This window comes from Hyperolius riggenbachi, chromosome 1 (assembly GCF_040937935.1).
Source record: "Hyperolius riggenbachi isolate aHypRig1 chromosome 1, aHypRig1.pri, whole genome shotgun sequence".
Taxonomy (NCBI): Eukaryota; Metazoa; Chordata; class Amphibia; order Anura; family Hyperoliidae; genus Hyperolius; species Hyperolius riggenbachi.
Window position 1 is genome coordinate 630,825,360 of NC_090646.1, and position 26,766 is coordinate 630,852,125.

Below are 26,766 nucleotides of genomic sequence, written 5' to 3' on the forward strand. Positions count from 1 at the left end.
CACACACGATACAATAAAATGATCCGATTTTACGGTAATTCAATAAATGTGATTGGATCTACCCATTAAAATGAAAGCTATTTTTCATTAGACTGAAAAAATCCGATCAGATTTCCCATTTTTTTTCTATTTTTTTATCGATCCGGAATGCTGGAAATTTTGCTTCAATTTTTCTAAAGATTGTATGGTGTTTGTAAGATTGTCAATTTATTAATATACACACCCTAGCAATTTTCTCAGGGTTTCCAATCATTTTTATCATAACTGATAAATTAATTGATTTGGGAAAAAAATGAACATATGTGTGTAGTACATTGGTCATATTTTTGAAATGTTACAATCAGTCAAAAAAATTTATTGCAATTTACTGTTTTTTAAACAGTCCATCTGTGTATTTTTATAGTAGCTATGACTCTTGAGTATAGCACACTTGTTTTTTGTTGTTTGAGTTTATACTTTTAAGCTGTATCCATTATTGCAACTAATCTTCAAATACAGTCTTCCCCTAGCTTATAAATTGCAACTTTAAAAGGACGAAATTTTGTTTTTAAACAATAGAAATGATAAAATTTATTCCCAAAGAGTGTCCAATTCAATAAAGTTATCTTTAGTGTTCAGGACTGTAAGTGGTACCTTTTACCATAATTTATGCAAATCAAAATTAAGACTATTTTGTTTATTAACAAAGGCACATTTACATACAAGGGAACAACAATGACACTCTTCACACCATCCAAATCTAATTAAATAAAAATTCAGTGACATGTGGGTCCAGAATCCATTGGAATATTTTTGGGAAAAAGTTTTAGAGATCGAAATGGGGCTTCAATCAATCTAAGTTAGCACGTAAATGTCTCTTTCAAAGAAAAAAAAAAAAAAAAGATAAAATGCTAAAAGCCAGTATAAAAATATAACTGTGTATCACAATTTCCAGGCGTTCTTCATCATCAGTACGAAGTAGACATCGCTGTCGATGGAGGCGCTGACCCCGGAATAGTAGTTTAAAAATTCATCTTTCGTAACCTGTAACGAGATGCAAAACACAAAATGAGATTCCGGAACGCGGAAATAGTCCAGTGAGGCTCTCTGTTAATATGTTAGGTGGGTGGGTGAGTCAGATTTGGTTTATGTTATGGTGAATGAGTAACCAGGTGATAGCTTGCTTTTTGGCTACAGAGTATTCAAGCAATTTAAAGAGTTCAATACACATATAAGGTACATTAATGCAAACATTTTTCTGTAACAGATATAAAGCCCACAACCAAGATACCATTAGTCATAGTAAGAGTATTTAGTTTATTTACAATTTTAAAAGACCCATACGATAATAAGGTTTAAAGTGGTCTGAAAGTCAGCATTTCTACTTTGCTCTAAAAGAGTCCTCACAGTTTGAAAGCTACTATCACAGAAATTATTTTTAGCAGAACATCACTGAAATGGTTAAACAAAGCACTATGGCCTCGATTCATCATTCTCTTTGAGATAACTTTTTCCAGTTTGTTAAATTACCGAATTCGAAGTTTAGCGATTTCTAGTTGTATTCATCAAGGTTTTTCCTCATTCGGTGTGAATTCGATAACAATTCGGTAACCATTCGGTAACGTGTCGATATTTTCATTTTACAGTGGTACTTTAACACAAGGCCATAAGATTCCCATGGAATTGTGGGTAAAAGGCAGTCCTTTGAGCACTACGTAGCAACATTCTGAATAGGGCTTTACACCTGGACCAGGATTCTGAAAGTGGTTGGGACAATCCCACAATTTGATAGGAGCCTTTTCTAAAAAATTATAGTGCAGCTAGCAAATTAGTTAACCCTGACACTGCCTGTGTTCTCTTACAAGATGATTCAAGAGAAATGCAGATGTCGTGTTATAGCAAATAAATCTATTCTCTTACAAATTTATATGGTTGCAGACCTTATTCTTGCCCTTCTGCGCCTTTCAATCACTCTCAGCTGATACATAACCACTTCAAATGGCTCCATCTTCTCTGTCAGCAATGATCTGACAGGAATAACGACAGAGCAGTGAAGGAGATAACTAATCCTAAATGTAACGCTAAACCACGCCCACTTTCTTTTTCATGAATTGCACTTTATTCCGTTTTAGCGAATCGTTACCGAATCGTTACCGAATGTTCGCTAACAGCTGTAGATAACTTTGATGAATCCTGAAATGAAGTTAACAAATTCGGTATTTTACCAAACTGTTGTTAACAAATTTGCTAAGTGTTGATGAATCGAGGCCTTTGTCCTGCTATTCAGCTTCAAATTCGCATCCAAACTGCAGATAACAGTATCTGATTTACTTGTTAAACACAAATGTATCAACAATGAAATGTAAACAAATATTCTCTGAGAAACTGTCTCTCCTTCGGGCACACAGAGTGTTCAGAATAGCTCATTAGAAGATGTTAATATAAAATAAAAAGCAGTTTGAATAAAATGCAATGACAGCTTTTAGGGCACGATAAATTACACTTTGGAAACTTGTAATTTATAAACAGACAATATTACTTATGCACAAAAGCAAACATGATAACTGTATAATTAATAAAAAGTAGGAAAACACATTTTTTTAAATTGAATGTTATGTCGGAGTTTCAGACCACTTTAATATAAATGTGAATTAAAAAAAATGCATTTAATAAGTTAAATTCCACATCCAGATGTAATAAAACAGGAGATAGCAGTGATCTATGATCACATGATCACAATTAGACAACCAGAAACTTACAAAACACTCAAAGTATTTTTTTAGTGGTAGCGTCTCTCTGCGGAATACTTAGGAGGGCACACTGTAGTGGGGGACACTATGTGGAGCCACTATAAAGAGGAAGCTAAAGGGAAGCAGGGGACAGTGTGGAGTAGCACTGTAGAGGGTAACACTATGGTTTATAATAGTAGTGGGGGAAGGCACTATTTTGCCGGTGAAAAAAATGGCAATTGGAATGACAATTGGAAAAAGACTCCACGGGCAACAAGAAAGATAGAACTAATACTATGTGGATTGCTTTATACACTAAAGCTCATATACTGTATTTTCTACCTAGTAATAATCCTGTAATAATTGCAGGATTAAGATTGCTGTAATGCCTGAAAGCATTCATTATCAGCTGATTACAGCCAGGAAGTAGCTCTCTATGTTGTCAGCCCTGTGCATACAGAAGAGGCCCACATACAGAGGTGATTGTTGTTATTACTGCAGATCTGCCGATCGCTTACATGATTGTCACTGTTATACGCGTTGTACAATCGCCACTTTGCAGATCTTTGAAGATAGTCATTATTTTCACTTTTGGTGTATTTGTAAAGGGGAAGACCGGCATGATCATGTCAGGGATCTCCAGATAGTGGTTGCCATTTTGAAAATGGCTTTGATGACAAATGTGTGTGTTTTTTTTAAAGAGAACCTGTAATGAGAAAAAGGGCCCCTGGGGGGTACATACCTCGGGAGGGGGAATCCTCTGGATCCGATTGAGACTCCCCGTGACCTCCTCTGTCCCACGGTGGTCTCTCTAGGCCAGTCCGAATGACGGGGATGTAAATATTTACCTTCCCCGCCTCCAGTGCAGGCGCAGTAGTGGCTCTCAGCTTGGAACAGGCGGAACTAACCAATCCCAGTCAGGTCCGCTCTACTGTGCAAGCGCAAGTCAGCGAGACCACCGTGGAACTGAGGAGGACAGGGGAAGCCTCAGCCCGATCCAGAGGCTTCCCTCTCCCGAGGTGAGTTCCCCCCCAGGGGTCCTTTTTTCAGTACAGGTTCTCTTTAAGTAAACCTGTCACGAGTGGTGGTAAAGGATTTATACTTACCTGGGACTTCTTCCAGCCCAATGTAGTCCATCAGCACCCATGTCCATCCAATCCCATCCGTTCTCCCGCTGTCAGCCCCGGTAGTCGCTGATTACTGCGCATACACAGCCTGGCCATGCGCCTCCTCAATCTCAGCCATGCCCAGGGGCGGATTGCAGGACAACGGAGGGGTGCAGAATAACACCAAGGAGCTGACGGTGTACAGGTGGCTGGAGGAAGCCCTAGGTAAGTATACATCCTTTACCCCCACTCGTCTCAGGTACACTTTTAAAAGTGGTGATCCCACACCCTCATAGAAGTCAATAAACCTCCTTTTGTGGCAAATGGCTGTTTGCCACAAGTCAATGGACCTGCGGAACATCACTTTAGGTAAGATATGTTAGGGGATCAAGGGGTTAATGACCACAGTTTTTTTCCAAAAAAATCAAATCACCCTTTTATAAATACGATCTTAAAGAGACACTGAAGGGAATTAATTTTGACCTTTTTACCTTATAATTCTCTTCAGTGCTCTCAGCACAAGTAAACCGCCGCGTCCCCGCCGCTAAACGAGCACTGCAGAACCCCCACATCCCTGTGCAAACATCCACGACCAACTTGGTCATGGATTTTGCTGCGCTGAGAGGCAGAGCTATCTGCTGTAGCTTTGCCTCTCCTGCCGTCCATCGCTGCGTGGATCTCCGCCTCTCTCTGTGAAGGAAGAGTGAGAGGGGCGGGGAGAGGCAGCGATGCACCGTGATTGACATCAGAAAGAGGCAGAGCTATCTGCTGTAGCTTTGCCTCTCCTGCAGTCAATCGCTGCGCGAATCTCCGCCTCTCTCTGTGAAGGAAGAGTGAGAGGGGCGGGGAGAGGCAGCGATGCGCAGTGATTGACATCAGCAGAGGCAGAGCTGAAGCTGAAAGCTCTGCCTCTTTGCGGAAATGCCGGCCAGGTTGCCCCCCTGGGATTTAAGGGCTCTGCAGCCCTCGTTTAGTGGCGGGGATGCGGCGGTTTACTTATGCTGAGAGCACTGAAGCGAATTATAAGGTAAAAAGGGCAAAATTAATTCGCTTCAGAGTCTCTTTAAAGGGGCAAACTGATTTTTCAGATATGTAAACAAGTGACGATCTGTTGATTGCTGTTTCAAAATAGGCCCCTTATCCTCAACTGTTTTCATTTCCTGCTCTGTAGACCAGCACAGATCAATGTTCGATGTCTCTGCATTCAAAAATTACATTATGAACTGTATAATTAAACCGCTCAGCTACTTGTACATACTGTATGGTGCTTTACATTTTAAAGCACACCTGAACTAAGACACTACCATCTAAGGCAAGCACAGAGGTAAGGTATTGTCATGCTGGGTCCATGCTGGGAGGGTGAGAGGCGGGAACATCACAGCAAGCCCGCCTCTTCCTGTCTAGAAACTTTACTTTAGCCAAAAGTCACATTTTTCTAGATGTGATTAGGGGGACCGGAGGGAACGAGGAGAGGAACGGACAATGCACAGAGGTAAGAGGATCCAGCATGAACATACCTCTGTACTTAGCTTCACCTGGGGTCAAGTGTGCTTTAACTTCCCTGGCAGTATGATTATTTACGGATTTTAGGGTCTAAAAGTGTTGCAAAAACCAGGGAAAAAAATCATACTGCAGAGAAATCTGTGGCATCCCTGCACTTACCTCACTGGGATCCAGTACTTATACCTCCGTCCTCCAGGTGGTGCTGTATCCCTATAGTGAGATTGCCACGACAAACGGTGATCTCACCCGAGGGATCCAGAGTCTCCGAGGACCGGAAAGAGAATGGGGAGATGAGTTGAAACGCCCGCTGTGCTTCAGGCTCTGCATAGACCTCCCGGCGGCTAACCCAAGTCAGGCTCGGGATTAACGCTCTTGGCTTCTTTTTTTCTACCCCGAGTCTGACTCGAGGATAGGAAGGTTACTATGCATGTCTACTGTTTCAATTGTTCTGTATTTCATATCCTGTATTATAGTAATAGACTAAGTCATGGATTGGGAAAAAAATTGTTAATCCCACACACCTCAAAATGAAACAATGCCACACTGCAAACCAAAACCGATTTAGCCAGAGTTAGTAAAATTAATTAGTGATTAGCGGTAAGTAGTTTGTTACACAAGTGCTGTTATAATTGGAAAGGTAATTAAATTAAATAAAATAGTGCGAGAGTGCCGTGTGTTAGTGATAAAACACAAACAGATGCGTTGCTATTCGGAGCCGTACACTTATAGTCGCCAGGCGTTCTTCATCATGGTGATGAAGTACACATCCGTATCGATTGACGCACTAACTCCGGCATAGTAGTTTGTGAATTCCTCCGGAGTCACCTGTGATGGTTCCAAGACGACAAGAAAAATCAACCAAACTTCAAAATATTTACCGTTTTAAGAGGAAAAGAAAAACGTTATTAGAGACTGAGGAGCCTGTGAAGGATAAATAGGTTAAAGGACACCTTTTCATGATGAAATACAAGATCAGATAATGAGAACACGATTTTATTTCATTTATAAAGAGCAACTCTAACTCCAAGGATTCTGTAAAGGTTGTCTGCAAAAGCTTTGACATAAGGCTGATATACCATATTCTCAGAGGCAACAACAATAGGCCCCAGGGCCCCCCATAAAACCAAATGATAATAATGGGGCCACCTGCAGACCCCCCCTCCCCCGTGCATAGTGGCCAATTGAAATTGGCCCCGCCCATCTCCCCACACCGCCCACCCAACTGCGCCCCCCCCCAAGCAGAGTAAGCACAAAAATATTTTCCTATTTGAGGTCTTCTCTTCCTCTCCGCAGTTATCGCAGTGCATGTCATGTGATGTGATGGACAGCACAGAGTTTAAAGAGGAAGAAGAGACCTGATGCTGTACACACGCTAGATTCTCGACAGAGGCGGTCGTTCTTGGCTGCTCTGTCCGAGCTTCATCTGATGTGTGTAGAAGGCTATGGGCTTGAAACTTTGCAGTATAGGCTTGAAACTCCATGCAGTACGAGAGCTTACCTACACATTCTGTTTATATTATCCAAAATCGGTGGACCTTCATACTAAATGAAAGTAGTAAAATTGGCCAGTCAAAATCAGATGTGTGCCTGAAGATGGCAGGTAGTAGTTTTGTCATAAACAGGATAAAAAGTTCGTAGTGTGGTTCACCCCTATTAAATTGTAACAATATCAAACAAGCAAAACAAGTTCTTGTAGTTTATTCTTTCTTTGCAATCTCTCCAAATCGTGGACAAAGTACATGGGCACAAAGACCAAACTTCCACTTCACATACAAAGACTGCCTGACACGTGTTTCGCAACTAAAGGCCGCTTCCTCAGAGGCACATTGTTTACAAACATCCGTAGAATAGCAAAAGGTAACACCACGATCTGGAGTTTCAAAAGGAGACTGCACTCAGCGGCGATGTCTGCACACACATGACAGTCTCCTTTTCAAACTCCAGATCGTGGTGTTGCCTTTCGCTATTCTACAGATGTTTGTAAACGATGTGCCTCTGAGGAAGCAGCCTTTGGTCGCGAAACACGTGTCAGGAAGTCTTTATATGTGAAGTGGAAGTTTGGTCTTTGTGCCCATGTACTTTGTCCACGATTTGGAGAGATTGCAAAGAAAGAATAAACTATAAGAACTTTGGTTCAACCCCTCCCACCCCCCCCATTGTTTTGCTTGTTTGAGGTAGTAGTTTTGCACGTGTCTTGAGGATCTCATGGAGAAGCAGATGATCAGTTTGATCAGGTGATAGATTTGTAAGGGTCTGATTTGCTAAAATAGGAATCAACTTAAGTCTCTTCTTCAGGAATGATAGAGAACTGGATCAGAACCGGACTGTATTATTCCTCAAGAAGAAACTTAAAGTGTTGAAAGCTTGCAAATAAATCTTGTACAGTTAGTCAGTATCACCTAAACAGCTTTTGTTATGTCTTCAGATTCTCTCCATGAGTAACCCCGGACCACAAACACACAACTAAAATAGGCAGTGATAATGGAGAATCAGAGCTCTGCAAATCTATCAGCTGATGAAAGTGTTTCTCTAAGCATTCTCCTATATATGAGCAACACAAGTATGCTCTGCTACACATGAGCAGCAGTTGTAGGCAGGCATACATTTATAGCTCTCTAGAGATAATCAGTAAGATACTAGTAACTGTAGACTGCCAGCCCATACCTACTGCTGATACATATTTTCTAAAACAGTGCGGATAAGCCCTGTGTCATAGATTTTAAACAATGGAGGGCCGCCAAAGCCATGCAAGGAGTATTTGAGAAAGGTTAAAGAGACACTGAAGCAAAAAAAAAAAAATGGCCTCAGGAGTCCCCCACGCTTATTGTGATCAAATGGCTGCAAAACCTTTAGCTAGCACTAGGCTAGCTAGTACAGGTGTCCGGCAACCCCCAAACCCCACCGCTCCCCCATTTATACATTACCCAGCCTGGATCCAGCGATCGGCGCAGCCTCCCCGGACAGCTCCGGTCTCTCTATGGGGCCAGGCTGGGTAATGTATAAACGGGGGGGATTGTAGGAAATCGGGGGGTGCCGGACAAGTGTACTAGTTAGCCTAGTGCTAGCTAAAGCTTGTGCAGCCATTTGATCAAATTAATTAAGCATGGGGACACAAACTAACAAAACTTCCTGAGCGGCATAACACTAAGGAGGTTAAAATTTCACAGCTGCAGGGTAATGCTTCTTTCACCCTATGTCCATTGCATTGCAAATATACCAGTAATTGCATTGCATCGGGATGCCATTGTATTTCAATGGGGCCGTCATGCTGAGGTTTTAGCTTTAGTTGCTTTTGAGTCACGCACCTGCAGGCTCAGAGTCAAAGCATCAGATCTGAATGCTCATTCTGGGCCAGTGGCTTATAGTGTTACCACAAGGATGACAAACTCCAGTCCACCAGGGCCAAGATCCTCACACATTTTTGATACAGCTTAAATGAATTGCTGAAACTCAATCAGGAGAGGTGTGGCTCATCAGGTAGAACACATTCCTCTCTTTCTCAGTCCATCCTAAACTCTGGCATGGATCTGGCCCTCCAGGCCTGGAGTTCAACTACATTATGTATCAGAGGCAGAGCATCAGCAAAGAAGACAGGCAACTGGCATTGTTTGTTAGAGAATCAAGATGGCAGCCCCCATAGCCATCACACATCAGGTTCTATTTAAAGCTCCAAAGCTTTACAAGGATCTTAACTACTTAAAGAGACACTGAAGCCAAAAAAAAATTATGATATAATGAATTGGTTGTGTAATACGGATAATTACTAGAATTTTAGTAGCAAAGAAAATATTGTAATATTTTTTTTCAGTTATATAGTGTTTTTTTATAACATTGCATCATTCTCAAATATTTGCAGTTTAGACCAGGGCTGTGGAGTCGGTCCAAAAATCCACCGACTCCGACTCCTCAGTTTAGGATTCCACCGACTCCGACTCCTCGACTGCGACTCCTCTAATTTGCATATTACAATTTTGTTGATTTAAAGTATGTAACATGAAATTCGTCTCTTAACTGCCAACGCTTAGGAATTTTACAAGACAACTGAAGTGAGAAGGATATGTAGACTACTATATTTATTCCCTTTAGACTAAAACTAGTCCTTGGTAAGAGTACTTGTAAAAGGTACAAACTGGAACAAAGAACATCTATCAGGCCCTAGGCAATGTAACTGTGGGTACATGTAAGAATGATGTGCAGGTACTCTGCAGGGGAATGAGGAGATTCTTCCTCTATTACACATTCTTCATGCACAATGTGAACGGTTTATGGGTGACAGACAACACCTCTGTGTTCAATGTGCACAGCATTCTCAGTGGATTCCCTGCAGCTCTGTGGGGAGAGCATATGTATGGTATATTACTACTGTGTAACAAAGTAAACCTGAGACAGATGAAATTAAAGTTTTATACATACCTGGGGCTTCCGCCAGCCGCCTTCAGGATAATCAGTCCCTCGTTGTCCTCCTCCACCACCTGGATCTTCTGCTATGAGTCCAGGTATTTGAGCCAGTCGGGCGTAGTGCGCATGCACACACTCCGCCGCCAGGAGCATACTACACCTATTGTGCAGGTGCAGAATGTTCCTGGCTGTGGGAGCGGCACGTGGCTGGACTGCGCTGACTGGCTGAATTACCAGGAATTACCAGCAGAAGATCCAGGTGATGGAGGACAGCAAGGGACTGATTGGCCTGAAGGGGGCTGAAGGAAGCCCCAGGTATGCATAAAACTTTACTTTTCATCCGTCTCAGGTACCCTTTAATTCGCAGTCACCAAACCAAATTTTAACATATCAAATTATTTGATTTCATGAGCAAAGATTTGTGCATACAATGTGCATACATTTGCATAAATCAGCATCAATGCAGAATTATTTCCATCTCATTGACCATCTCTATTAGTGACACAGCTACACATCAGGCTTTATTCTTACAGCATAGATGTTATTAAGTATATATAAGAGATTCCCGTGTACACATCATATATACTGTACAGTCACAATCAGATTTGTATATCTGACCTTAAAAATACGAGGACTGCTTTATTGAAGCAGCACAAGTAACTAATTTTGATTGGTTTATTTCATTTTTGTAGACTAAGCACAGCTATTACTGTATATATACTGTATATATACATTATTTTTAATGACTATTATCTGAGAAATAGAACATTTTATCATATTTTCTATTTTAATTACAGTTACAAATTCATTAGGAGTCGGTGCATTTTTTCCCGACTCCGACTCCAGGCACCCAAAATTGCCCCGACTCCACGACTCCGACTCCACAGCCCTGGTTTAGACACTACTCGGCATTCTAAATTGGTTCCAAAGTTCACTAGCCTGCTCTGGAAAATCTTCCCTGCAGAGGGAAAAAAGATACATTGTTTTTTAAAGCTTATTATCTCAAGTGTCTGGCAGAGTTCTCTGGGACTTTGAAAGGAGTGGAGCTCAATGGCTAATTTGCATAGATAACAACTGGCGTTTCTTAGCTCTTCCTTTACTGGAAACAATATTAGACTTGTGTCTCTGCTGCTAATGTTTTTTTTCTAAGCTGCACTACACATACAAATCATTAGATCATAATTTTTTTTTCACTTTAGGGCCTCTTTAAGGACCTTAATGATTGAAATCTATGCCCTGTTTTGATGGCTATCTGGCTGCCAGGGCGTACATTTCAATCCACCGGTGCATCGCGTTCTCGCCGCTTTTGACGCTCCCAATGATCTCCCCACCATCTCCCTGCTGCAGCTCATGCTCTCTGCCGTCTCTATAACAGCAGAGCCCTGTGAGCGGGTCAGAAGCCGATGTCATTGGCTCCTGACCCTGTCTATCAACGTAAGTGGCTCCCATTGGCTTACACTGATAGGCAGGGTCAGGAGCCAATGAAAGCGGCTCTTGACCGGTTCACAGAGACGGCAGAGTGGGTGGCCTGGGTTCCCGACGTGCGGCGTGGACAGCGGTTGCGGCGGGTATGTGCGGTGATTCGCCGGTATTCGTCGCTATTCCTCCGATTCTTGTACCAGTGGTCTCTGGTCCTTAAGGAACTTCAGCCTAAATAAACATACTGTCATTAAGTTACATTAGTTATGTTAATTAAAATAGACAGACAATATAATCTCTTACCCACCCTGTTTTAAAAGAACAGGCAAAGGTTTGTGATTTCATGATGGCAGCCATCTTTTTGGTTGAAAGGAGGTGACAGGGACCATGTGACACAGTTCCAACTGTCCTGTGTGCTGAGCACCCCTCCCAGTTGCTAGGGAACGAGAACCACATCATCAGAACTCCCATCATGCTTTGCACAGCATCAGTGGCAAAATGTCCGGGCAGTTTTCTTTAATGGGGCGGAGCTAAAAATTAGGCTTGGATATGAAAAACAAAGTTCTGATGCTGTGAACATGTTAAAGAAACACCAAGCCTTTTCAGTGCTTCTGAGTAGACTTTTAAAGAAGAAAGAAAACACACTTCGCGCTGACCACAAGTGTTGTGCACTGGGTCGCCCCTCTGGAGATCAAAGATAAACTATAGCAATGCCAGAGGTAGGCGCTCACAGTGCCAGCAAGGTGTCTGGCTTTCGCCTGCCCAATTCTAAGGTGCGGATGGAAATTACTCTATGGGCTTGATTCACAAAGCGGTGCAAAGTGTTTGCACGCCTGTGAAAAGCCCTTTATCACGCCTAAACTCAGTTTAGGAGTGATAAGAAGAAACTCGCGCGATCTCCCGCGCGCAAAGTTTTGCGCGCGTAGCGCACCGCGCTGCGCGCGCAGTGTGCCGTGCTTCGCGCGCAGCGTCCATTGAGCCCTATGGGACTTTGCGCGCGCAGCGCGGTGCGCTACGCGCGCAAAACTTTGCGCGCGGGAGCTTCGCGCGAAGAGCAGCACAAATCGGTGATAACTCAGCTTTGCACCGCTTATCACGCCTAAAGTCTTTTAGGCGTGATAACTGAGTTATCACCGCTTTGTGAATCAAGCCCTATATGTCTAGGCATAGTCATCAACAGCATGAATCAACACAAAGATACGAGGGTAAATGGAAGGAGGAGTACACTCCAATTGAAACAAAAACTTCGTTAAAAAAATATATAATTTTTATTCAAATATTACGATATATACAAAATTTATTCCAATCTAAAAGAGGGTGTACACCCAGGGGGAGGGTAGCCGGCCCTTACCTAACTGCCACTCAATCATCCATTCAAACATACACACGGGGACAATGTTCAAATTGCATACTGAGCCAATGCAGGGGTGCCCACAAATCTATGCGGGTAATGGTGTTAGTCCTTTCAATGATGGCATTGAGATAAGCAATAAGAGTTCCAATGTGCATGAACTAGGAGAGGATAATTCATCCGCTTAGAGCCACAGATAATAAGCACAGTCTGCAAACAGTGAACAGCAAGTTATAAGCCAGCAAAGCATGGATAAGCAGCCAACAGCGAAGCAGTAATAGAGCCCACGATCATCAGACATACTCTACCCGTTCCATGTACTTTCCGGGTGTCAGAAATGATGAAGGGATAGCTCGCAACATACTGTACAGTCCATTTGAAATCCGGTGGTTCATAGGCTTCCTGTAATCCACACTGAAAGGAAGAGGCTATTCAGCTCGAGTGTTGTGGCTGAAAGCGTCCATGTCCGAGAAGGAGCTGTATGCTGTGCAAGCAAAGATGTCCAGATTGTGTGGCTGAGCGGAATGGAGAAGGCAGAGGGCGGGCACACTCCACGAGGGTTACACCGGCACGCCGTGAGGACCCGACATGTTTCGCCGGTTCACTTCCGGCTTTCTCAAAGGGGCCGTGTCAACCAGCAGCTGCTAGACCCCGCCGAGCCGCGTGTGTAATCGTACTGTCTCTTCCGCGTTAGGCCAGTACGATTACACACGCGAGACAGTACGATTACACACGCGGCTCGGCGGGGTCTCGCAGCTGGGAGGACGGAACTGACTGAGCGCGCGGCGGTCGGAAGTCCACCAGAGCAGGGGGATACCTGTGCCAGCCGGCCAACATAGCGGGGGAGAGCCCGCGTGAAAAGGCTCTACGCTGTTTTTACTTCATGGAAATTGTGAGTGCAACTGATTTTTAGAGGTTTTATTAAAGTAACAGTATTACGCTATGTGGAGTTTTTCTTATTGAGGTTTTAACGCTGAGGAAGATTAAAGTATATTAAGGCCACTTGGACTTGGATTAAGTTTTGCCGGTGTGGTGAGGGACGACCCGCTGACTGTCCCAAGGCTCCCTATGACCTATCAGTAAGTCCTAATATCTGGTGAGTGTATCTCACAGGGGTGTGGTGACAGCTTTTATCTGTACCTGAGAGGAGACTTATAGCCACTTAAAGGACTTGAACTCACTGTGCTGCGGATAGCATACATGCTTGAAAACATCGTGGAGCGAGTGATGCTATGTGCATAGATCCTTGACTCCTGGATTGGAACTGTGTGAAATTTGGGAGCATTGTCCCCGCAACCTGGAACATTTGTTTGTTTATTCATGCTGTTGATGACTATGCCTAGACATATAGAGTAATTTCCATCCGCACCTTAGAATTGGGCAGGCGAAAGCCAGACACCTTGCTGGCACTGTGAGCGCCTACCTCTGGCATTGCTATGAGTAGACTTTTAGTCTGGAGGTTCACTTTAAGTAGGGTGGCCATCCGTCCGGATTTAGGCCGGACAGTCCGGATTTTGGAGTGCTTGTCCTCCGTCCGGCTCCAGGCAAGGAAGGACAGCCAGATGTCCTCCTTTTTGGACGCTGGGCTGTATGGAGGAGGGAAAGAGCGCAGAGAAGAGGGAGTGGTGGGCACAGTGGGGAAGGGGGGACATCCCCCCTCTCCTCACCTTTGGGCTCCCCCTTCCTCGCTCTACCCTCTAGAACTAAAGTGTTGGGGTGGCTGGCAGCGGGCGGGACTTACCTTGCCTTGCTCCAAGTGCTGCATAGCGATGTCCGATTCATGAGTCATTTGATCCTGTTCTTTCCTGTGAGTTTAATGATCCGACTCATCCACTGAACCGAATCAGTTCAGTGGATGAGACAGGAACTGCAGCTCAGTGTTCTCCCCAGGATCAATCAGCCGGGCGGAGCGCCCGGGTAAGTTTAATTACCGCCCGGCTGATGAGACTGCGTGCCCCGTTGTCTCCGAGCCCCGGCTAATAAATCTGCGTGTCCCTGTCATCGCGAGCCGCAAGTGTCCGTCCAGCTGTCAGATGCGCTGCTTCCCCTCTACACTCGAGATCTCGCGCTTCCCGGCGAGCTCGTGCTCTGATAGGCTGCAAATAAGAGGCGTGACATTAGCGCCAGCCGCCTTCTGCAGAGCCGTGTGCCGCGTGTATGTCTGTGAGAGCTGTGCAGGGATGTGGGTGGAGAGAGAGGCATGTGCGCAGCTCACTGACGGATGAATCCGTCTTGCTCCATATGCAGGCTATGAGATATCTGCAGCGCTGGATGGCAGAGGTGGATGGTGTGCTCCGGGTGATCAGCAGGGCTGTGCACTGTCTCGCAGCACGGAGCAGGTACTGAAGCTCGGGGAGACCTTTGGGGAACACCTGAGGATCAATGTGAGGAGCGATCTGCTGCCATGAGAGGGAGGGAGAGGGGGCCTACCTACCCACCCACTAGTCTGACCTACCTACCCACCCCACTAGCCACTAGTCTGACCTACCTACCCACCCACTAGTCTGACCTACCTACCCACCCACTAGTCTGACCTACCTACCCACCCCACTAGCCACTAGTCAGACCTACCTACCCACCCCACTTGTCTGACCTACCTACCCACCCACTAGTCTGACCTACCTACCCATCCCACTAGCCACTAGTCTGACCTACCTACCCACCCCACTAGCCACTAGTCTGACCTACCTAACCACTCACCCACCACACTAGCCACCAGCCTGACTGACTTACCCTCCCACTCACCCCACTAGCCTGACTTACTTACCCACCCACCCCACTAGCCACCAGCGTGAACTATTACCCACCCCACTAGCCACCAGCCTGAACTACTTACCCACCCACCCCACTAGCCACCAGCCTGAACTACTTACCCACCCACCCCACTAACCACCAGCCTGAACTACTTACCCACCCACCCCACTAGCCACTAGCCTGAACTACTTACCCACCCACTCACCCCACTAGCCACCAGCCTGACCTACTTACCCACCCATCCCACTACTAGCCTGACCTACCTACCCACCCCACTAGCCTCCAGCCTGACCTAGTAACCCTCCCACCCCACTAGCCACCAGCCTGACCTACACCTCACTGGCCTGACCTACTTACCCCCCCACCTCACTAGCCACAGCTTGACCTACTTACCCACTACATTACAGTTGGCTACGCCCATGTAATGGTTCCACCCATTTTCCAGCACATGTCATGGCCACGCCCATTTTACCCCACCCGGCTACTTTTTCATGCCACCTGGCTGAAAAAAATTTCTGGGGAGAACACTGCAGCTGCACACAGTGTTTAGCTGTAGTTCCTGTCTCATCCACTGGACTGATTCGGTTCAGTGGATGAGTCGGATCACAGGAAAGAACAGGCTCAAATGACTCATGAACCGGACACCACTACTGCTTCTTCGTGGAAGGTGGCAAGGTAAGTCCTGCCCGCTGCCAGCCACCCCAAAACTTTAGTTCTAGAGGGGAGAGCGAGGAAGGGGGAGCCCAAAGGTGAGGAAAGGGGGGGGGGGAGATGTCCCCCCTTTCACACTCCTGTACCTACCACTCTCCCTTCACTGAGCTCGCCCCTCCTGCAAGGGGACACCTGGCTAACTATTCTGGGGACACCTACAGACCTGGCTAACTATACTTGGGACACTCATAGACCTGGCTAAATATACTGGGGACACCTATAGACTTGGCTATATATACTGGGAACACTATACGTCTGGCTATCTGTACTGGAGACACCTATACACATGGCTAACTATTCTGGGGGCACCTAAATATCTGGTTACATATACTGGGGACACCTATAGACCTGCCTAACTATTCTGGGGACACCTCAAAACCTGGCTATCTGTACCGGAGACATCTATAGACCTGGCTAACTACTCTGGAGACACCCAAAGACCTGGCTACCTATTCTGGCGACATTATACACCTGGCTACCTATTCTGGGGACAACTATACTCATGGTTACTTATACTGTGGACACCTATAGACCTGGCTACCCATGCTGGGGGTACCTATTTTGGGGTAACTGCTGTCAGGTTATTTGTATTTATGAAGAACCGCTTTTAACAGATTAAGTGTATTTTGGGGAACCGCTGCCAGATTATGTATGTTAGGGGCACGGCTGCTGCCAGATTTTGCATATTTTGGGGAATTGCTGCCAGATTGTGTATGTTTAGGGGACCACTGCTGCCAGATTACATGTATTTTGGGTGTTATGTGTATGTGTATTTTGGGTTATCCGCTGCCAGGTTTCGCGTATTTTGGGGAACTAGTTCCAGATTATGTGTATGTTGGGGGGAACTGCTGCTGCCACATTGTCTATTTTGGGGAAACCACTGCCATATTATTTGTATTTTGGAGGAACTTCTACCAGATTACGTGTATTTTTGGTGAAATGCTGTCAGATTACATCTATTTTTGGGGGCTACACTACGGCAGAGCTCAAACTTCCTCGGCAGACCATTTATACCACTGCTAAGGCCATGTATATTTGGCCCCACCCACGACTACGCCCACTTTATGCTTGACCACGCCCACTTTTGGCACGCTCAGTATTATGTCCTCCTTTTCAGGGTGTGATGTCCTCCTTTTTGGGGTTTTGCAAGTGGCCACCCTAACTTTAAGTGGTTAAGAAGATAACATTACTGCAATGGGGACACAGACAAGAATAATCCCCAACAGTTTATAAACCCAGTGGCCTTCCTAGGGGGAATTGGGGGGAGGGTTGCAGGTCGCCCCTGGTGTCACCATGGTAGAGAGGTGACACTCGTAGTCCTGTGCAGCCACCCGACCTGTTAAAGGACAACCAGTGGCATACCTAGGGGGGAGGGGTGGTATCTGTAAATAATTAGCACCAGGTGTCAAATAACCTAGGTACACCACTGATCAAACCTGTCCAAACCTAAATTGTAAAAAAAAATAAAATCCTAGAAATGGATTGTAATGGAATTAGTAAACTATTTATTTGGGCTGTAGTAAAAGTCCAGTTCTGGTCAATTCATTTTTAACCAGTCCCTCACAAACTCCAGGCTTCCAACATCTTCCCGCAAGTGATTTACATTGTGAATGAAAGTTTACTTACCTGCCCATCTTTATCATATGGAGAGTCAAAGTTATCTAGAAAACTCCGAAAGACCTGATCTTCTGTCCACTCTCCGTTCTGGTATTTAGGATGGTATTTTGCATTATACACTCCTCGTAAATCCTCTATAGTTACAACACCATCTCCGGTTTTGTCAAGCTTCCGAAACGCTTGCATGATCATATCTTTTCTTGCATTGGACATTGGCGGCTGGAAAAGAAGAGAAATATTTAAAGTGAACTGGAGGTGAAAATAAACTGATGATATTATAGTAGACCTGACCTCTTGCACAGAACACAAGGAAAACATAACAGAAATGCGCCCTGCTTGTATTTAAAGAGTTTAGCCTGTGTAATTTCCCCTCATTTGTGTCTAATCACTAGTTGTAATTTGATCCCCCCCCCCGTGTCACATGACTGCCTATGGCAGATAAGCCCATTTGGAAGCACAGGCTGTACACAATATGTCTGCCTCCATGAATCAGGAAGTAGAAACTGTGCATATTTATTTTAGGATTTGTATCAGCTGTAACAAATACATGTTTTTTTGTTTAAAGGTTATTATGCTGTTGTGTATCTTTTGGAGCATAGTCCAGGTCCACTTTAAGTGCCCCAGAGTTAGAAAAAGTTCAATAGTTCATGTATTTTATATCTTTCCCCTGAGCAAAGAATTTGTATTCTGCCAGAAAAACCTTTATGGCTGTAATTAGCGTATTAGTGACGTTTACTATATTCCCGACAAGACAGAAGCTGTCACTTCCATGCCTAGAAATTAACTCTTTCAGGCAGCAAAATTAAGCAAGCAAAACAGCCTGGTTATTATCCAGAGGCTTCCTAGATTCTTGTAAGTCCCACCATTCCAGCACAGGTCAATGTTCATCTTCTGGCCGCGCTCCCAGCCAAAGGACAAGAGCATCCAGACTGTGCATGGTTGAGAAAGGACTGAGTAGGCCCAGTAAAACAAAGCTGCTTGTGCAGGTTCTTTGCACCGTGCATGAGTGCGTCATTCCACTTGGCATGCGCAGAACTTACTGGTGCAAACCCAGTCCATATATGCTTGTCCACAGCCATGAGCGCGGTTGGAAGAAACCTAGTCAAAAGGCGGGCGTTAGATGGGTAAACAGGGACTAGTCTGTACTGGAACTGTTTGGTCGTTCTTGTAGGGACTAAGAGCACCTAAACAAGAAGTAGAGAGAGACCAGGAGCTCAATGGTGCAGTAGGTATAGGGGGACGAAAGTATATAAGATTATATACTCACAAAGGTGGGTTGCAGTTCCTGCAACCACTGTATAGGCCTGTGGGAAATTTACCATCCCCACTCGGTGTTCCAGGTCCTGCCGGATACTGGACGGTCGCTCACCTGTAGTTCAATACATTTTCCAGAAAACTGTAAAGCTATTACCCCAAAGGAGGTCTGATTGATAGAAGGATGGGGCGCCTACACTCTACTCCTTATGCTGCTTAGGCATTTTTTGTATTGACCTGAGGAAGCGGGCCATGACCCGCGAAACGCGTTGTCAATTTTTTGAATAAATATTTTTCCAGTTGAACTGGTGTCTGTATCTTCTGGAGAGGTAAGCGATTACCTCTCATTTGCACATTATGTTTTAACATCAATATATTTAGGGTGCCTCCACCCCACCGTTCTTGCAAAGGTCAGAAGGAAGACATAAAGAAATGCACCCTGTATGTATTTAGAGAGATTAGCCAGCCTAATTCCCCCTCATCTGTGACTAATCACCACTGTAATTTGATCTTTCAGCTGTGTCAGCTGGCTGCCTCGGCAGAGCAGCTAATATGTAAACACGGGATGTTAACCCTATGTCTACTTCCCTGAAAGCAGGAAGTAGACACACTGTAGATTTATTGCAAGATTTGTATCAGCTGTAACAAAGTAATGTTTATTCTTTAAAGGATACCCGAACTGACATGTGACATGATGTATGTACAGTGCCCAGCACACAAATACTGTAACTATGCTGTGTTCCTTTTTTTCTTTATCTGCCTGAAAGAGTTAAATATCAGGTATGTAAGTGGCTGACTCAGTCCTGACTCAGACAGGAATTGACTACAGTGTGACCCTTACTGATAAGAAATTCCAACTATAAAACACTTTCCTAGCAGAAAATGGCTTCTGAGAGCAAGAAAGAGGTAAAAAGGTGAATTTCTTATCGGTGAGGGTCACACTGTAGTCACTTCCTGTCTGAGTCAGGACTGAGTCAGCCACTTACATACCTGATATTTAACTCTTTCAGACAGAGAAAGAAAAAAAGGTACACAGCATAGTTATTTGTGTGCACTGGCGTACCAATAGGCCCTGAAGCCCCTGCGAGGGGGCACGCCCCCCCCCTGGGGCCCACTCGGGGCCGTTTTGTGGGAGCTGGAGGGGTGGCAGCATGAGGGGAAAGCCTTGGCCACAGTCGGCGGGGAGAGGGGAAGTTCCCCCCCTCTCCCTCACCTCGGGGCTCTCCTCTCTAGCTAAAGTTATAGTGTGGGCAGCGGCGGGCAGATACATACCTTCCTTGCGTTCCACCGCATAATCTTTGCTCTGGCGTCTGACGTCACTTCCGGAAGTGCCGTCAGACGCTAGAGCGAGGAGTATGCGGTGGAACGCACGGAAGATATGTATCTGCCTGCCGCTGCCCGCTGCCCACACTATAACTTTAGCTGGAGGGGAGCGCAGAGGGGAGAGCCCCGAGGTGAGGGAGAGGGGGGGAACTTCCCCTCTCCCCACCGACTGTGGCCAAGGCTTTCCCCCCATGCTGCCACCCCTCCAGCCCCCACAAAACGGCCCCAAGCAGGCCCCAGGGAGAGGGGGGGGGCCCGCTCTGAAATTTTGCAGGGGGGCCCGTTGGGGCCTAGTTACGCCCCTGTTTGTGTGCTAGGCCACTGTACATACACATGTCTATCTCATCATGTCACATGTCACTTCGGGTATCCTTTAAAAGTTATTGCTGTTGCTTATCTTTTAGAGCAGAGAAGAAGTTCTGAGTTCAGGCCTGCTTTAAATTCTTTTTAGTCCACTTTACGCCTACTGATGATCTAAGCTACCTGTATTCCTTTTGGTTACAACTGGATATTGTAAATCACAGATGTAGAACTCCAGTCCTCTAGGGCCATATCCATGCCAGTGTTTAGGATAGACTGAGAAATGAAAAAATGTGTTCTACTTGATGAAACACACTTTTCCTGATTTAGTCCCATCATTTAATTTGTGCTGTGCCAAAAATTGGTAAGGACCTCGGCCCTTGAGGACTGGAGTTCGACATTCCTGTTCTCAATGGACATGTATGTGAGTGTGCTGAAAAAAGGACAGTGTATAATCTTTGGTCCCGACAGTTTTGGGTGGACTATTACAGCATGACCAAACATGATCACTCACCCGTAAAGTGACCAAGAACTCATCAAAGTCTATCGTCCCGCTGCCATCCTTGTCGAATACGTTGAAAAGGTTTAGGGCTTCAGTTTTGTCTATCATTACACCGTAGTCATTCAAGCCTTTTAAAAATTCCTTGAAATCCAGAGATCTGCTGTTATCGTCATCCATGATTTTGAATACTCTGTAGAGGACAAACACCACCAGACAGAAGCATAATCAAAAGTGGGTGGGATCATACATGAGATAATGTACACCTCAGAAGGCACCCTAGGCTGCAAATTAGTCTTGTACTTCTGTTCATGAGTGCTGAAGAGCAAAATAATCTACAGCTAGATTTGTCAGTTGATCCTGAAGCAATATGGTATACAGTAATCATCATGCATTTAAAAAGGACTGACATTATTATTATTTATTTTTATTTTTTGGCACTGCTTGACAAGATAAAATAAGTACCAAGGACAGGATAAGTCATGCTAGATGTAGTACCAGGAAGGGATGGAGTCAAGATAGAAGTAGTACCAAAGGAGGGTGGAGTCAAGATAGAAGTAGTACCAAAAAAGGGTGGAGTTATGCAAGAAGTAGTACCAGGGAGGGAGGAGTCCTGATAGAAATAGTAGCGGGAAGGGATAGAGTCATGTTAGAAGTAGTACAAGGGAGGGTGAAGTCATGCTAGAAGTAGTACCAGGGAGGGTGGAGTCATGCTAGAAGTAGTACAAGGAAGGGTGGAGTCATGCTAGAAGTAGTACCAGGGAGGGTGGAGTCATGCTAGAAGTAGTACCAGGAAGGGTGGAGTCATGCTAGATGTAGTACCAGGGAGGGATAGAGACATGCTAGATGTAGTACCAGGGAGAGATGGAGACATGCTAGATGTAGTACCAGGGAGGGATGGAGACATGCTAGATGTAGTACCAGGGAGGGATGGAGACATGCTAGATGTAGTACCAGGGAGGGATTGAGTCATGCTAGATGTAGTACCAGGGAGGGATGGAGATATGCTAGATGTAGTACCAGGGAAGGATGGAGACATGCTAGAGATAGTACCAGGGAGGGATGGAGACATGCTAGATGTAGTACCAGGGAGGGATGGAGACATGCTAGATGTAGTACCAGAGAGGGATGGAGACATGCTAGATGTAGTACCAGGGAGGGATGGAGACATGCTAGAGATAGTACCAGGGAGGGATGGAGACATGCTAGATGTAGTACCAGGGAGGGATGGAGACATGCTAGATGTAGTACCAGGGAGGGATAGAGACATGCTATATGTAGTACCAGGGAGGGATAGAGACATGCTAGAAGAAGTACCTGGGAGGGATGGAGACATGCTAGATGTAGTACCAGAGAGGGATGGAGACATGCTAGATGTAGTACCAGGGAGGGATGGAGATATGCTAGAGGTAGTACCAGGGAGGGATGGAGACATGCTAGATGTAGTACCAGGGAGGGATGGAGACATGCTAGAAGTAGTACCAGGGAGGGATAGAGACATGCTAGATGTAGTACCAGGGAGGGATGGAGACATGCTAGAGATAGTACCAGGGAGGGATAGAGACATGCTAGATGTAGTACCAGGGAGGGATGGAGACATGCTAGATGTAGTCCCAGGGAGGGATGGAGACATGCTAGATGTAGTACCAGGGAGGGATAGAGACATGCTAGATGTAGTACCAGGGAGGGATAGAGACATGCTAGATGTAGTACCAGGGAGGGTGGAGTCATGCTAGAAGTAGTACAAGGAAGGGTGGAGTCATGCTAGAAGTAGTACCAGGGAGGGTGGAGTCATGCTAGAAGTAGTACCAGGAAGGGTGGAGTCATGCTAGATGTAGTACCAGGGAGGGATAGAGACATGCTAGATGTAGTACCAGGGAGAGATGGAGACATGCTAGATGTAGTACCAGGGAGGGATGGAGACATGCTAGATGTAGTACCAGGGAGGGATGGAGACATGCTAGATGTAGTACCAGGGAGGGATTGAGTCATGCTAGATGTAGTACCAGGGAGGGATGGAGATATGCTAGATGTAGTACCAGGGAAGGATGGAGACATGCTAGAGATAGTACCAGGGAGGGATGGAGACATGCTAGATGTAGTACCAGGGAGGGATGGAGACATGCTAGATGTAGTACCAGAGAGGGATGGAGACATGCTAGATGTAGTACCAGGGAGGGATGGAGACATGCTAGAGATAGTACCAGGGAGGGATGGAGACATGCTAGATGTAGTACCAGGGAGGGATGGAGACATGCTAGATGTAGTACCAGGGAGGGATAGAGACATGCTATATGTAGTACCAGGGAGGGATAGAGACATGCTAGAAGAAGTACCTGGGAGGGATGGAGACATGCTAGATGTAGTACCAGAGAGGGATGGAGACATGCTAGATGTAGTACCAGGGAGGGATGGAGATATGCTAGAGGTAGTACCAGGGAGGGATGGAGACATGCTAGATGTAGTACCAGGGAGGGATGGAGACATGCTAGAAGTAGTACCAGGGAGGGATAGAGACATGCTAGATGTAGTACCAGGGAGGGATGGAGACATGCTAGAGATAGTACCAGGGAGGGATAGAGACATGCTAGATGTAGTACCAGGGAGGGATGGAGACATGCTAGATGTAGTCCCAGGGAGGGATGGAGACATGCTAGATGTAGTACCAGGGAGGGATAGAGACATGCTAGATGTAGTACCAGGGAGGGATAGAGACATGCTAGATGTAGTACCAGGGAGGGATAGAGACATGCTAGAAGAAGTACCTGGGAGGGATGGAGACATGCTAGATGTAGTACCAGAGAGGGATGGAGACATGCTAGATGTAGTACCAGGGAGGGATGGAGATATGCTAGAGGTAGTACCAGGGAGGGATGGAGACATGCTAGATGTAGTACCAGGGAGGGATGGAGACATGCTAGAAGTAGTACCAGGGAGGGATAGAGACATGCTAGATGTAGTACCAGGGAGGGATGGAGACATGCTAGAGATAGTACCAGGGAGGGATAGAGACATGCTAGATGTAGTACCAGGGAGGGATGGAGATATGCTAGATGTAGTCCCAGGGAGGGATGGAGACATGCTAGATGTAGTACTAGGGAGGGATGGAGACATGCTAGATGTAGTACCAGGGAGGGATGGAGATATGCTAGATGTAGTACCAGGGAGGGATGGAGACATGCTAGAGATAGTACCAGGGAGGGATGGAGACATGCTAGATGTAGTACCAGGGAGGGATGGAGACATGCTAGATGTAGTACCAGAGAGGGATGGAGACATGCTAGATGTAGTACCAGGGAGGGATGGAGACATGCTAGAGATAGTACCAGGGAGGGATGGAGACATGCTAGATGTAGTACCAGGGAGGGATGGAGACATGCTAGATGTAGTAACAATAACAATAATATTTATATAGCGCTTTTCTCCCTGGGGACTCAAAGCGCTGTGACCCTGCATTATGCAGTCTCAAAGGCTAGGGAAAAGAGGTGAGTTTTTAGCCTTTTTTTAAAGCTGTCCAGGGAGGGAGCCTCTCGTACTGATTGTGGAAGTGAGTTCCATAGAGTAGGGGCTGCGTAGGAAAAGGCCCGAGCACCAAATGTTAAAGAGGAACTGTAACGACAAAACGTCCCCTGGGGGGTACTCACCTCGGGTGGGGGAAGCCTCCGGATCCTAATGAGGCTTCCCACGCCGTCCTCCATGCGTCAGGGGTCTCGCTGCAGCCTTCCGTGCAGCGGTGACGTAATATTTACCTTCCTGGCTCCTGCGCAGACGCTCTGACGGCTGTCGGCTCCGAAGTAGGCGGAAATACCCGATCGCCGTCGGGTCTGCTCTACTGCGCAGGCGCAAGTTTCCGGCGCCTGCGCAGTTGAGCGGACCCGACGGAGATCGGGTATTTCCGTCTATTTCCGTGCCGAAAGCCGCCACAGTGCCCCCGCTGGAGCCAGCAAAGGTAAATATTGAAGCTACAGTCGGCTCTGTCACCGGCTGTTCGGAGGGCTGCAGCGAGACCCCCGTGGGACAGAGGACGGCGTGGGAAGCCTCATTTGGATCCGGAGGCTTCCCCCACCCGAGGTGAGTACTCCCCAGGGGAGGTTTTTGTTGTTACAGAGTCTCTTTAAGTGTATCCTGGGAATAATCAGCTTCATCTTGTTGGCATAGCAGAGGGTGCGTGGAGGGGCATAAAGTTCCAATAGATCCGCTATGTATTTGGGTCCCATGTGGTGTAGAGCCTTGAATGTCAGCAGGCAGATCTTAAAATTGATTCTCCATTTTACTGGCAACCAGTGAAGAGTTTGCAGTACTGGGGTGATGTGTGAGCTGCGGGGGGCATTGGCTAGGAGTCTGGCTGCAGCATTCTGTACTAGCTATAAGGGGCGCAGAACCTTTTCTGTAGATCCGATGAACAGGGCGTTGCAGTAGTCTAGGCGGGAGGATACAAATGCATGAACCAGGGCAGGTAGGTCTTCAGCTGGGATAAGGTGTTTGATTTTCGCTATATTTCTTAGATGGAAGAAGGAAGACTTGACGACAGCTGATATCTGCTGTTTGAGTTTTAGATTTCCATCCAGGATCACCCCAAGGTTTCGCACAGAGTCTTTATACTGGACAGTATCTCCCCCAATTGCTAGTTTGAGGTGGTGAGCGTTTTGAACTTTATCCATCATGTGTGGACCACCTACCACCAACACCTCTGTTTTGTCAGAGTTCAGCCTCAGCCAGCTGGTGTTCATCCAATTTTGTAAATCCACTAGACACGCATTTATGGATGCTGATGGGTCTTGGGTGCCAGGCTTGAAGGACAGATACAGTTGTGTGTCATCTGCATAACAATGGTATCCTAGGCCATAGTTCTGGATTATTTTGCCCAGTGGGAGCATGTAGACTGCAAAGAGTAATGGTGATAGTACAGAACCCTGTGGAACTGTATAGGGAAGTACCAGGGAGGGATAGAGACATGCTAGAAGTAGTACCAGTAGTACCAGGGAGGGATAGAGACATGCTAGATGTAGTACCAGGGAGGGATGGAGACATGCTAGATGTAGTACCAGAGAGGGAAGAGACATGCTAGATGTAGTACCAGGGAGGGATGGAGATATGCTAGAGGTAGTACCAGGGAGGGATGGAGACATGCTAGATGTAGTACCAGGGAGGGATGGAGACATGCTAGATGTAGTACCAGGGAGGGATGGAGACATGCTAGAGATAGTACCAGGGAGGGATGGAGACATGCTAGAAGTAGTACCAGGAAGGGATGGAGACATGCTAGATGTAGTACCAGGGAGGGATGGAGACATGCTAGAAGTAGTACCAGGGAGGGATAGAGACATGCTAGATGTAGTACCAGGGAGGGATGGAGACATGCTAGAGATAGTACCAGGGAGGGATGGAGACATGCTAGTAGTACCAGGGAGGGATGGAGACATGCTAGATGTAGTACCAGGGAGGGATGGAGACATGCTAGAAGTAGTACAAGGGAGGGTGAAGTCATGCTAGAAGTAGTACCAGGAAGGGTGGAGTCATGCTAGATGTAGTACCAGGGAGGGATAGAGATATGCTAGATGTAGTACCAGGGAGGGATGGAGACATGCTAGAGGTAGTAGAAGTAGTACCAGGAAGGGTGGAGTCATGCTAGAAGTAGTACAAGGAAGGGTGGAGTCATGCTAGATGTAGTACCAGGGAGGGATGGAGACATGCTAGATGTGTTACCATACGGTGACCATACGTTCCGCTTTACCCGGGACGCGTCCCGCCTTCGGGGGGCGCTGTCCCAGGCTGCATGAGGTCCCGGGAAACGTCCCGCTTTTAGCAGCGGGACGTCCCGGC

The 26,766-nt window shown here is 46.1% G+C and overlaps 1 protein-coding gene across 2 annotated transcripts in view; it reads right to left on the minus strand.

The window, feature by feature from the left end:
* Window positions 1–661: 661 nt before the first annotated feature.
* Window positions 662–26,766, minus strand: part of CAPSL (calcyphosine like) — a 37,027-nt gene continuing 10,922 nt past the window's right edge. Inside the window, exons 3-6 of one of the 2 annotated variants that reach the window (XM_068271842.1) lie at window positions 20,959–21,136; window positions 17,577–17,786; window positions 6,039–6,142; window positions 933–1,023 (exon numbers count right to left, since the gene is read on the minus strand). In XM_068271842.1, the coding sequence (XP_068127943.1) occupies window positions 6,041–6,142; window positions 17,577–17,786; window positions 20,959–21,136 (490 nt within the window). In that variant the 3' untranslated portion in view covers window positions 933–1,023; window positions 6,039–6,040. Of the gene's footprint in view, window positions 1,024–6,038; window positions 6,143–17,576; window positions 17,787–20,958; window positions 21,137–26,766 lie in introns of both variants that reach the window. The other variant, XM_068271843.1, reaches the window with a different exon arrangement.